Genomic DNA, 13780 nt, shown 5'->3' with positions numbered 1-13780 from the left:
GAAAATATCCATCTGCAGTCGAAGAAGCGGTGACGTATGGTGCCATCATTCTGGATGGAATGGTCGTCATTCACGCCCAATCAACCGCTCCGCCTGCGACGACGGTGGTCTCACAAACGACATTCCAAAGAAGGCATTGTCTCGAGCCGATCGATCAGGTTGTCAACGTATTGACTTCGTTTTCGATAGATACTTAGAACTGTCCATCAAGTTTTTTTGAGCGTCAAAAATGCAAAGGTACCTCGAGCCAGACAATGAAAGCATTCAGCGTCACGCAGAAAATTCCTCAACCATGACAAAATTTCCTCAACGACATCCAAAGCAAGGAAAACTTGATTGAATTTATTTGCAGACACTGGAGCACTAATGCCAACATACTGGGCAAACTATGCTTATTCGTGAGCCATGGTGAGAAATGTCACAAACCGATGAAAGATCACATCTGTCGAGGAAAAGCAGTGGTGACAATGAAGAGGCAGACACCAGACTCCTCCTGCATGTCCAACGTTTAGCACAGGATTCACCCAAATCAATCGTCCAAGTCAGTAGCATGGACACGGATGTGTGCATTTCGCTACTCTGACACGTGGACAAATTAGATACCGGTGTACATTTTCACACCGGCAAAGAGAAAAAGAATGGATCCAGCGACGTGGATAAAATGCACATGTCTCTAAGAGAAGATGTATGCCAAGCCCTCATTGGCTTGCACGCTTTTTGCGGGATGCTACACGACGAGCTGTTTTCAGGGAGTAAAATACGACCATTTGAACTAATGTTGACCACTCCGGCGTATGTTGAAGTATTCAAAGGGCTTGGCAACATTTCGCTCTCCCAATCCATTTGAGGGAGTTGCTCGAACACTACGTCTGCGAACTGTATGGCGAGAAAAGTCGTTCCTTCGACCAAGCTCGGTATCACTTGTTCGGCCTCGGGTCGAATGACGAGTTCAAACTGCCCCTGAATAGCGGATGCTGTGTAAAAGTTCAGTCTGAGGTCTAATTATCACGCGGCAGTGCACCGTTGGGCCTTACTAGAGAATCCACGCACCCAGTCCTCATGGCCATGGATGGAAGGTGGAAGGAACGATGCTCAAAGCTGCACTGGATGATGAAATATCCCATCCCCCAAAACAATGATTCATATTGTGCATTGTAAATGTATGAAAACAGGGTGCAAAAAAAACCAAAACAAACAAACAATTAACGTTCACGTAAGTGCAACGGCATCCCATGCACTGACCTTTGTGACTGTGTAGATTTCAGGAACATGGACAAGTCGGGTCTTTTGCCAAACGACATCGACCTAAGCTAGACAATCACTCCCAATACTGTACTTTTATTTGTCTAATTGCATTCGATGTTTTTTTTCAGTTCTCCCTCTTCAGCAATGGAATGATTTGAATTTAAAAAAAAAAAAAAAAAAAAAAAAAAACAGACAGGCAACTGTTTCAATAAAGTTTACCGAAATAAAGTTTTGTTATGGTTTGAGTAAAGTTTAGTTAGCAACTGAGCAATAACTTTTCAGAAACCTGGGTGTATGCATTTTTCTTTAAAATGTAAATTCTTTCTCACTGGATAATCATTTTTATTCTTATGCAAATTGATAGTTAACTGGAAGGGCACTCGGTGGAGTGCATACCTCTGCCACGCAATGCCTGATCCACGAGAACATATCGGGCCCATTACATTTTTGAAATATCATGCCACACAGTACTACATCATTTTTGGCCCGATCTCTCAATGGTGAAGGAGGAGAGAGGAGATTGGCACCATACTCTGTGCAGAGCGTTGGTGCTGCCTAAGCAGTCTCCTTGGCTATTGGGCACAATCCTGGACGGGTCGCCACTCCAACACAGTATACCAGCATGCTATTCATTTTGCCGACCTCGGAAGGATGACGGGTCAAGTTAACCCCACCTAGTATTAATTCAACAGCTGAGCGGGATTTCAACTCGGGACCCTCGGATCGAAAGCCCACCACCCTAATCATAACCAGGCATAATGGTGAAGAATCACTGAAAAAAATTAAAGTATCTGGATCCGGTTCCAGATCCAGATCTTCACTAAAATCTAATCAGTTTGTCCTTGTCACACACCCAACATGTGCACAAAAATCTCATCCGGATCAGTCCACAACTTTTTGAGATATCGTGTACACAAACAAACAAGCAGTCATAGACTGGTACTTACGAAATAGTCAACTTGACCTCTGACCTTGTCTAATAAGAGCTGTCTCTTGAGAAGGTAGCGACGCAAACCAGAAGTTTCTACGATGATTCTGTACCAAACCATCAAAAATCATAATGTCGACCGAAGCAAAAATCTCCATTTCTCCACGCAATTATTTAATACTATTTTATCAAAGTCACAAAACCGTAATATTCGGCCATCCAGCAACAATCTTTACAAAATCTGACAGCTTAGCGAGTCAGGCATGCGACGATAACCTTTATTGGGATAAAAAAAAAAGACTTTTAAACACCATCTTTATCGAAAACACCGTCAGCGCGCACACGCAAAACCTTTACGTGACTCAACAACGCCTCTGCTCGAGCGCGCTGCACCACGTGACGATAACCTTTATTGGGATAAAAAAAAAAATGACGTTTAAACACCGTCTTTATCGAAAACACCGTCAGCAAGCACACGGAAAACCTTTACGTGACTCAACGAACGACGCCTCTGCTCGAGCGCAATGCACCACGTGACGAGCCATGACGCGGCGAGTGAAATATTTTTTTATACAATCTTAAAACGTCTCAAAAACATCCGATTTTTTACCAGAATTTCGACAACTGAGTTTTAAGCGTCCTAAGCGATCGCAAAAACCGAAGACAAAATTAAAATCGAAGTTAAAACGAACTCGTAACGTCGACCGAAGCAAAAATACTCCATTTCTCCACATGAATTTACGGAATTATGTTTGACCTCACTGTGACCTTGACCTTTGACCGATTTTGACCAAAATCTAATCAGAGCTTGCCATCACCCTCCTGAATCACGTGGTGTAATTTTACATTGGTAGCTTCTTCCGTTCTCTCGTTATCGTGCCTACAAACAAACACACACACAAACAAACAAACAAACACACACACACACACACACAAACACACAAACAGATGACGGAAGTCATCAATATACTGACGAAATCTAAAGATTTCGTAAGTAACAAACATAGAGAAAGGGGTGAAAACATAACCTCCTTCACCTTCGGTGGCGGAAGTAAAAATCAAGTTTACTTTGTAACTCTCTCAGCACATAATTTGCATGCATTCCAATATCTATAATTACCATTGATCTGTGTGTGTGTGCTGCAATGCCTGTTCGGGGCGTGTCAATTAAAGGTTAAATATGTCACTTTTGGTATGGAATATCGCTTGTGGAAGTTCAGGTTCGTATTCAGTGTGAATCATAATTTAATTCCCTACCGGGTGCCACAACATTTGATTTCAAGGCATCTTTTGGTTAATGGCCCCGTAGACCACTGCACATGTTAAGTGACAATACAAGATACTCTCCAAAACGCGGAGGGTGCCCATGTCATACGACCCACGAGAGTACGAAATAACTCGACATTGCATTCTGCAACAAAGACGGGAAATTGGATTCAAAAGAACGTACCGGGGCATCCGAGTGCGATCCAGTCCCCACTCGCATTGATCGAAATCGAGGAGACGCGCTGATTGGAGACGCTGCAGGGCAAAAGGTTGAAGGTCAAATGCAGCACCAGGTGAAACTACCTCCAATGCCGCTCGCCAACGAGGCACAAAAGGTCATGTATTTGCGGTAGCTGGACTATGATGAAAAGCGCACAATAATTGTGCGCATCGCCACATGATATTAGGCAAAGCGTATCCAGGAAGGATAGGTTTAACCATAAATACCTCAGGGAATGTATCAAGCTGAAATCCGGAAGCTCGTGGATGTGAAAGATCCCCGAAGCGAAGCCCGTTACCAGTATGTGCGACTGTTTGTGAAACGCCAAGGCCGTGACGGAATCAAACTCTCCCTCTTTGTTGAAATGGTACCTGCAAAAGCCAACGGAAAAGATGTGAAGCAGAAGGATCGTAAAAATGGAGGCAAAACTAAAGGACCGCCGTATGTGCCTGCAACAGACACATCACGGAATTATTGATCAAGCATGAGTGCACAACTCAACAACGTTCATGAAACGGTCAAGAATGAAGCATATACTTGTAAAAACAAAAACAAACAAGAGCGCAAGTGAGCACAATATACGCCCGAACAAGAAGGTATATACAGAATAGTGTGACTACATGGAAAATAGCATCCTGGTTGCCATGGTAACAACTTTAGATGACGAACGTATGTCGCGACACACGGTCTCCACAGTCTGTACCAATGTACCAAATATGAAACGTGAAAATTGAAAACTTTGGGAATTAGAGTGCGGATGGACAGACCGGTATCACATAATACGCCCCGATATATGTATATTAGGGTGCTTCTAAAAAATGAAAGTTTTTTTTTTTAATGCGCAGAACCTGCCATTCAGTGAGGTTCCTACTAGAAATCATTGTGTTAAAATATTTTTTTCTTGAGTCATGTTCTTGAACTTGCACAAGCGATGCAAAGTTGCACAAAGGGCATCAAAAACTGCCAAAAATGATTTTTTTTCCTCTTTTCGCAGATCAATTAAAAGTTTATTTTGATATCATCTGAATTTACTGTTTTGAGGGTTTAATTAATATATTCGTATAATTAAATGCATAAAAATGATATTAAATATTGATGCGAAGAAATGAAAATCAGCTCATAAATTGCTAAATCTAAAAATAATGAAGTCCCAACTCAGTCCAAATTTCGGAAACGGAAAGTTTTCTTGTTGAAAGTTGCGCAATCGCACAGCAGTGAGCAGAGCCTTTCTTCATGCGTGCATGAATTAACGCGCAAGCTTGGCAAAAACTTGTTACTTTTCTTTTCAATGTGTACTTACCACTCTGTAACATTTCCCACTTAACCATGATGTTTTTATCTTTTTTCAGACCAGAAATTTCTGCATATTTTGGGGGTAATGGCCTCCAGAACTAGATCGAAAAAGGCCATTTGGCTGATTGGATCCCCTAATCCAACACTTCCTGGCCAGAAGCTTCCTTCTAAGGCCGAAGTTCTCCGCTTTTTGATGTTCCTTCATGTGGAAATGAATGAGACCCTAACTGCAAGTGTGAATCAAACATCACTAGAGCTAATGAACATCTGGTCCACAGAGGGGATTCCTACTAAGCACCTTCCTGATGTGGTAGTCTATGTGCGAAAATTACACACAACATGGCAGGGTTTAAAGAAAAGCATCAATCGGAAGACTGCTACCAACATCGAGAAACAAGACAATTTCAAGGCCGACCTGGATGTGCTGTTTGACATAGCTCACGCTGATGCTATGAATCTTATAAAAATCGATGAGGACAAGGAGTTTCTTGCTTCTCAGCGTGAAAAGGGGCGTCCAGGAAAGATCGGGAGTCTTGACTACAAGACTGCCAGGACTTCAGAGAAAATTATGAAACGTAAGGATGAAGAGAAAAAGAGGAAACAGAAGGCGCTTTTGGAGATGGCCGCAACTTCTGAAACAGCCAACCTCCAGTCTTCCTCCTCCTCCAGCTCTACTGAATCTAGTCCAAGTCGACAACCATCTTCTTCCATCCATCCAACCACCTGTGATTCCCAGCCTCCGAAGAGAAAACGTGGGACAACTGGATTAACATCTGAAGTAACTGAGGCCCTGGATAGAACTCTCCTTAGCGATCGTTCTGCAAGTCGGGTTCCAATTCCATTTGCCAAGCAATTGGGACAAGACATCAATAAACTTTCTCTCAGTCCAAGTGCCATTCGTGCCGCTCGTGTTAAGCACCGGAAGCAATGTGCTGAAGAGATAAAGCAGAGCTTTAAGGTTGACACACCCCTGGTAGTCCACTGGGATTCCAAGCTGATGCCAGACCTAACTGGAAGAGACAAAGTTGAAAGGCTGCCAATTCTGGTCACTGGGAATGGTGTGTCAAAAATCCTGGCAATTCCGATGTTGAAAGACTCCAAGGCGGAAGAAACAGCCGCAGTCATCTTTTCAACAGTTAAGGAGTGGAACCTGATTGGACGTGTCAAAGGGATGTGTTTTGACACGACAGCTGTTAATACTGGAATCCAGGGTGGGGTCTGTGTTCATATTGAAAACATCCTTGATCATCAACTTCTTTATTTTGCGTGTCGGCACCATGTCTTAGAACTTGTTTTGGAAGCAATTTACTCTTCTTCGGTCGATGAAGCATCCCGAGGGCCAGACATCACCTTATTCCAAACCTTCCGGGACTGCTGGCCCCATTTTAATTTCACGCAGTACTTGACTGCTGCTGATGATGCAAGCACAGCCACCGATATCCATCCAAGGGCCAATTCTGTCATTCAGCATGCCCAAGAGCTTCTGAAGCAGAAGCATCCCCGAGACGACCACAAAGAACTTCTCCAACTGACGATCATTTTCCTTGGAGGCGTCCCTTCTGGACATCAGGTTCCAACATTCAGGGCACCTGGCGCCGTTCACCGAGCGCGTTGGATGGCTCGTGCAATTTACTGCTTCAAGATCTGGATGTTTCAAGGGCAGTTCTCAGATTTTCTCACTAAACGCGCGTCATCATCCCGCAGTACATGTCACACAGAATGCCTGTTTAGCGGGATCAAGCAGGTCTGTCTTTTTGTTGCTAAGCACTATATCAGGGCCTGGTTCGACGCTCGAAATGCTGCTTCCGCGCCAAAGAATGACCTCCAGCTCCTTCAAGCCCTCCATTCCTTGAATCATGCTGCATACAAAACAATGAGCCGCCATCTGTGGTACCTGAGCGAAGTTAACGTCAGCCTTGCACTCTTTGATGACAACTTTGATTCATCAGAAAAGATCGCCATGGTAATAAACATGAAGGACGTGGAGGGTTCAGAGGATCCATCTCGATGAGTCTGGCTTCCCAATGCAGAGGGAAAGAAGCTGTCTGACCTCTGCTCCTCCCAAACTAAAAATCTCTTTACGCTCCTCGAGCTGCCAGAAGACTTTCTCGAGGAAAAGGATCCATCAAACTGGAAGAGCTTTGAATCCTATGTCAAAGCAAAGCAGAGGGTTGACTCTTTGAACGTCGTGAATGATGCGGCCGAAAGAGGCGTCGCCCTCATCCAAGATTTCACGAAAGCTGGTCGAACAAGAGATGGGGCTCAAGTGCAGTACCTTGTTCAAGTGATGGAGAATGACCGACGGAAATACCCAAAGGCCTCCAAGGAAACTTTGATTTTATAAAGGCATATTATTTACTTTTCAGGATAATTATTTTTAATTGGTTTCATCAAAAGAGATTTTCATTTTAATTTAGCCATGTTGTACTAATGGAGAAGGATGTCAAGTGCCTGCGCAAGTCCTAAATATTATTTAATCTTAATAAAACTTGGAAGATTTTAGTTTTTCATGAAACCTCACCATTTGGAAGGTTCTGCAAACTTCTATTGCAAATTTGAATTTTTACCATAGTAGCTAAAAGCGCCCTAATATATATATGGAGCTGTTGTACATCTCCCAATCAAGAACAGCTATTTTTTAGCAGGATTACCTTTGCTAAATTGAATGTAGCATTGAGAAGAAAAAGCCAAAGCATTTAAAATGCTCTCAGTAAGCTACAGTTTTTGACTGTTGGTAATCAAAGCGCGTCTCTGTCTGTCTCTCTGTGTCTCTGTGTCTGTCTCTCTGTGTCTCTGTGTCTGTCTCTCTGTGTCTCTGTGTCTGTCTCTCTGTGTCTCTGTGTCTGTCTCTCTGTGTCTCTGTGTCTGTCTCTCTGTGTCTGTCTCTCTGTGTCTGTCTGTCTGTCTCTCTGTGTCTGTCTGTCTGTCTCTCTGTGTCTGTCTCTCTGTGTCTGTCTGTCTGTCTGTCTCTGTGTCTGTCTGTCTGTCTGTCTCTGTGTCTGTCTGTCTGTCTGTCTCTGTGTCTCTCTGTGTCTCTCTGTGTCTCTCTGTGTCTCTCTGTGTCTCTCTGTCTCTCTGTCTCTCTGTCTCTCTCTCGTTGGCCCTTGTAACAACATTCTTTGAGCCTTGAGCTCGGAGAAGCCCGATCATAAATCAGCACTGTTTTGGTATAGTTCAAAATGGAACATCTTGCAGTAGAATGAGAAGATAATATATATTGTGATAAAGATCTGCCTGACCAATAACAGATCTTCTTGCTCGTGAAAAGATCAATGCTTTGTCAGGCCAGGAGAGAATATTTGCTGGGGTGTTGTTACTTTCAAAGAATACGATATTTAAGAAAGGAAATATAAACCTGATGGAAGTTGGGGAAATCATGAAAACAGATGAGCAGGAAAAAGTATATATAAAGTAAACCAAACTGCTTGCGGGCCAGAGTTTAACTGAGCTGGGATACTGTAGGTCGTCCCTGTCTCACTTTCTGTCATGTACTCTTTTGATGTGAATTAAAAGGCTCTTTCCTACCATGATCAGTGTGGACATTGCTAGATTTCAATCAGCGGTGGAACATGATCTCAACATGTATATATATATATATATATATATATATATATATATATATATATATATATATATATATATATATATATATATATAGTGGAAAATCTATATAACACTCACCGGTGGGGTCCAAAGCAACTAGGGCGTTATAAATGATACAGCGCAATACTGATGCAGTGAAAAATATTTTATATTACATACAAACCAGAGCCAAAACACGTGGACATGTACGGCCAGCCATCTTCGATTGTTTGGGTTGATGACGAAGCGGTCAAGTTATTTTCTTTTCTTTTTTTTAAACAAGAAATAAACAGGAATTGAATGCAAATAGAATATATTTTATTTTTTTATGTACAATCGAACATTACTTTCAAAATAAAAAATGTACATTATCACATAAATCGGTGAAATATTTTTACGCTTCATTAATCACAAAACGGATACGGAATTTATATCTTGAAGAATTCGGAATTTATTTCTTGAAGAATTCGGTGATCTTGGTTGGTTTCATGGATGCTCTTGATAGTCTTAGGGTGTAATCCAGAAGGATTTTAACCTGGTGTATCTTCAAACGAAGATTGGGGCATTCCTGCTCATCCAAGGACTCCAACCAACGAAGACCATAAAGGAAAGACTGTTCAGCTTTGGAGTGGAGAGGCTGGGGGAGAGGTTCAACTGGTGCCTCTTCTTCTTCTGACTCCTCTAGGGGTTCCTCTTCCTCTCCAGTTGACAGCTGTTCTTCTCTGAGCAGTTCTTCAGCCAGGTCTCTTTCTTCTTGATCAACCCAGGTCTGGAGAGCATCAAGAGCTGATGTGCCAGGGGCGAGGTTGAGGGCTGTGATGGCAGACCTGCCCACCTCGTCCTTGGAGAACCCATTCAAGTCTTCTTCATTATCAGACTTGGGAGGACCTAGGCCTTTCCTCCAGCAGTTAATGATGGTGTCCTTGGTGACCTTCCCCCAGGCTAGCCCTGCAAACTCCATCGTCTTCTTAACGTCCATGGCCTTGAGGAAGATGGTCTTCTCTTTCTGCTCCCTGGCCATAGCTTCGCATAATTGATCTTTGTAGAATAGCTTTAAACAGTTGATGACCCCCTGGTCCAAAGGCTGGATCTTGCTGGTGGTGTTCTTGGGCATAAAGGAAGCGAAGATCTTCCCATCCTTGGACTTTAAGATGTCTCCTGATGGATGAGATGGGGAGTTTTCAATGAGGAGGATAGCTTTCTCTTCTTGCCCAAGCTTTCTCAGGTGCTTCCGCACAGCAGGGCAGAACCTCTGGAAAAACCAGTCCTTGAAACAGGCTCCTGTCATCCAAGCCTTCCTGGTGTTGGTGTAAATGCAGGGAAGGAGGGATCTGTTGACATGGTGTAGACACCTGGGGTTTAGTGACTTCCCTATGACCAACAGGGTCATCTTCAGAGACCCTGACCTGTTGGCACAGAGAAGGAGGCTGACTTTGTCCTTTGGCTTCTTGTGTCCAGTCTTTCTTGATGGGTTGTCATCCAGGTCCATAGTTCTGTCTGGAGGGGTCTTGTAGTACAGACCAGTTTCACCTGCATTGAAAACCTGGTCTTCTGTGAAGTTGTTGTCTTTGATTAGTTCAATGAAGACAGAGAGGTAGTTCTTGGCAGATTCAAGGTCTGCAGACTTGGCCTCTCCATGTTGTTGGTTCATGGGGACCCCATGTCGATCCTGCCAGCGTTGCAGCCACCCCCTGGTTAAGCTGTCATCAGCATCTTCACCTCTCTCTTCCTTGTGAAGATCCTTGTTGATCTTCTTGGCCTGATGAAGGAGGATGGTGCCTGAGATGGGTATGTCAAGCTCTCTCGCCTTGCAGAAACAATTGAATAGATCCTGGTCCAACTCCTGATCCCTCCCAAGCTTGACCCTCTTCCTCTTCATCCCTTCATTGGAGTTGACAGTGACGATGAAGCTCTTGATGTTCTCTTCATCCTTCAACCATCCTCTTAGAGTTGAACCGGCGATGCCTGTATCCTTGCTGATGGTCGCTTGAGTTTCACCATTCCGTATCCGTTTAATTATGTGTAGCTTCTCCTCGATGGAATAACACTTCCGCTTCGGAATGGCGGCGCTGAACTGAACAGAGCAAACAAAACTAACAAATTTGAAGATTTTTCGGCTGGTAGGTGATGAAGATGTCGAAGAACTGGTACAGGAGATGTAACGGGAGCTTAGATTTAAGTTGTTGACAACTCTTCCGAAAGGATGTGGGCGGTAGAGCACGCGAACATTAGTTAATCTTGTACAGTACAGTACTGTGTTGTGTTGTATGGTGTTAGAAGGGGATATGTACGTGAGTTACAGGAGATAAGGATCCTATGACGATTTGAATTGAATTGATTTTGTTCATCGCAGCTTCGCCATTTATACGGGAAAGGTGAGAAGATGACAGCTCGTGAGTATTTTCACACCACATGTCAACTCAACACAGGGCGATGACAGCTTGAATTTTTTTTGCCACTTTGCGCTATTTTGGACTAACTTTGTCTCTATTTTCTCACTTTTTTGCCTTTAAACATGAAATAGTAGTAATTTTTTGGGGTCCAAGGTGTATGAGCGTTATATCAGTACAAGCGCTATAACGCTTAGCGTTATATATAATCGGGCGTATAAAAACGGTCACATGTTCCAGATCCGAATCAGTGTAATCATTAGCAACTTGAGATATATAAATGACAACCTTAATGAGGTTTCACGTATGGCTGACGCGAAGACCAAAGCACCCGCCATGTTCGGCCAAAGTACCCGTATAGTCCAAAAGAATGCCTGGCATGTCCGGCTGAGGACAAAGCCGCTGCCGTGATACACATGTACCTCTCTCAAACGTTTACTTACTTAGCTGCCTGTGCATATTTGACTTTGTCGTTCCCCATAGTTTTGCCTCTCTTTCCATGGATCTCCAATTTCTCCTTTGCCTTTTTCCGCCCGACTGCATTGGGCAGGCGTGCTTTAAGGCCGGAAGGTGGCGTGTCACACTTCCAAACGCACAGTGTGCCATCCCGGCTCACGGTGTATAGCTGAAATGCAATGACAATCCGAAGATAGTATTAAATTCATAAAACAAACAGATTTTGTGAATTTTTAACAATAATAATAATACACATACTGAATTATCATAATAGCTCTCTGAATGAATCCAAGTATAATAAATGCTCAATACGACGACTGCTACATGGAGAGCACAGCTGCTTGTTGTAACGAGACCGTCATACAAGATTTTTGATCCTTTCGCCACTTTCATTATGTATCGATAACTAAAGGGAGAAACCGTTTCCTGGAAAAAAAAATCAAATGATCAGTGTCCTCCGAAATCCAGAAGGTCGTACTCACGTCGAGCAAGCCCGATTCAAAGAAGCAGCCAACGATGGCGTCCTTGTGTCCTCCAAGTGAGTAATAAACGAGGTTCCACCACCTCTCAGCTCCAAACACCCATGTGGACATGTCCTTACTCCCAATGGCAAAGCAGCTGAACGAACGTGAGGATTATACACGTGCGGTGGTGTGCATTCGCAACTTGGATTTGAAAAAGGTTATTTTTTTAACAAAGTAGCAGCACAGAGTTGATAATAAAGGACATCTAAAAAGGACTTTCGATCCTTTCAAGGGATCTTTGTGTATAAAAATAAAATAAAAACAAACACGAAAAGCAGAGCAGATTCACAATAATTAAGACAACAGCTCCCCGCGTGTTAAGAGATACACCATCGGGCATCTGCACCACTTTACCTCGAGTCATCGCTCCAATCAATGCAGGTCGTCTCATCGTACGGACCATAATAGGTCTTCTCCAATGCAAAGGGGTTGAACTCTCGAGATCTTCCAGGTGCCGAGTACATGAGCGCAATGTTCTCCTTGGTAACCACGAACCATCTAGGCATCGAGAGGAGAGACATGCGGCCGATTCTAAAGGGATCCATTTTCAAACGGGATCCAAAAGAAATACTGTTGGACCATGAAGGATGTATCCAGAACACCAAATAGACCAGCAACCATCATCAATCCCACGATCACCAAAACTGAACTGTTCACAATGAAAGGTTCAAAGGGTACAACTGAATATAATATTTACCCCAAGCTACGTTCCGGGTTCCTACCGACAAATGGTCTCCTGGCAAACTACTTATTACAAATAAAACAGAACTCGGAAAACCACAATGGTGTACTTTGCCGTCAAAGGGGGGAAAAATATATAATCTATATATTACTAAAACTCTCATCTTGTATGTATAATGTGTGTGTATATATATATATATATATATATATATATATATATATATATATATATATATATATACATACATATATATATACATATATATATATATATATATATATATATATATGTACGTATGTTCCCGAAATACAGCCAAAACGGTGTACGATAGCGCAAAAAGTTTCGGCCCACCTTAATCACAATTCTCCTGCGGTGTGCAGTATCAAGTTTCGTTCAAATCGGGCAACGAAAAAAATTATTTAAAAAAAATCAATTCCCGATTCAGTCAAGTATTCTTCATGAGAATTTGATCAATGCAAACAACCTCAGTGGTATAGTTTGCTGGAGCTATCTTTTTTTCTTGAAATCATTTTTTTTCCATCAACTGCTGTCACAACGGGAACCCAACGGGTTCACGGGTCGACTAGTAAATAATAAAAAGGACATCATTATTGAATGGTAAATGAGGTTTGTCAGTCAGACATGAAAAATAAATAGAGCGAATAGGAATCGCCATTGGTGAAACCTGTAAGTCGAGAGGTGCTCGTCGGTGGAGCACGAATCACTGCCCCACATCGATGGGTACTTTTGGTAAACATTTAAGCTATTTTTTCCAATTTACAAATCAACACATTTATACACACGCAAGTACTGAGGGTGGCGCACAAATATGTGTAACACCGGAATGTCATAATAAGCAATAAGGTGTCGTTTTAATCTGCAACCAAGACATTATCCAAAATCAACCCAAAATCCATACAAATGATCCATCGATGTCTCGGCCAAAAATAAATCACACGAGTAGAGTACCCACTCTTCAGGCGGTCTTGCTCCAAGCGTGCAACATATTCTTCTGGTACATCCCTAAATTTTGGCGGTGTATAGGCAACAGACTGCTGCCGCAATCGCTCCAAAAACATAAAAATAAACCAATGTCACCCGCAGGGTGACCCGTATCTTGCCAAAAGGTGACCACGTGTGATTTCTTTAAGGTCACACTGGGGTGAACAGAGCTGCTATCCACCAGGAGCGACT

General features: G+C 42.8%; 1 protein-coding gene across 2 annotated transcripts in view; it reads right to left on the bottom strand.

Moving 5' to 3' along the window:
* LOC147021393 (periodic tryptophan protein 2 homolog) overlaps positions 1 to 13780 on the bottom strand; it is a 50284-nt gene that overhangs the window by 22815 nt on the left and 13689 nt on the right. For both annotated transcript variants that reach the window (XR_015060782.1, XM_085891303.1), the window contains exons 5-9: positions 12259 to 12402; positions 11863 to 11998; positions 11368 to 11549; positions 3887 to 4030; positions 3624 to 3694 (exon numbers count right to left, since the gene is read on the bottom strand). Coding sequence is in view for 1 of the 2 variants with exons in the window: in XM_085891303.1 (XP_085747429.1) it covers positions 3624 to 3694; positions 3887 to 4030; positions 11368 to 11549; positions 11863 to 11998; positions 12259 to 12402 (677 nt within the window). In the remaining variant the exon portion in view is untranslated. The remainder of the gene's footprint in view (positions 1 to 3623; positions 3695 to 3886; positions 4031 to 11367; positions 11550 to 11862; positions 11999 to 12258; positions 12403 to 13780) is intronic.

Source organism: Eptatretus burgeri, chromosome 8, assembly GCF_056783735.1.
Source record: "Eptatretus burgeri isolate ZD-2024b chromosome 8, Ebu_testis_v1, whole genome shotgun sequence".
In the NCBI taxonomy this organism is placed as follows: domain Eukaryota; kingdom Metazoa; phylum Chordata; class Myxini; order Myxiniformes; family Myxinidae; genus Eptatretus; species Eptatretus burgeri.
Note: the sequence above shows the minus strand (reverse complement) of the source record. Positions and strands in the feature narration are given on the sequence as shown.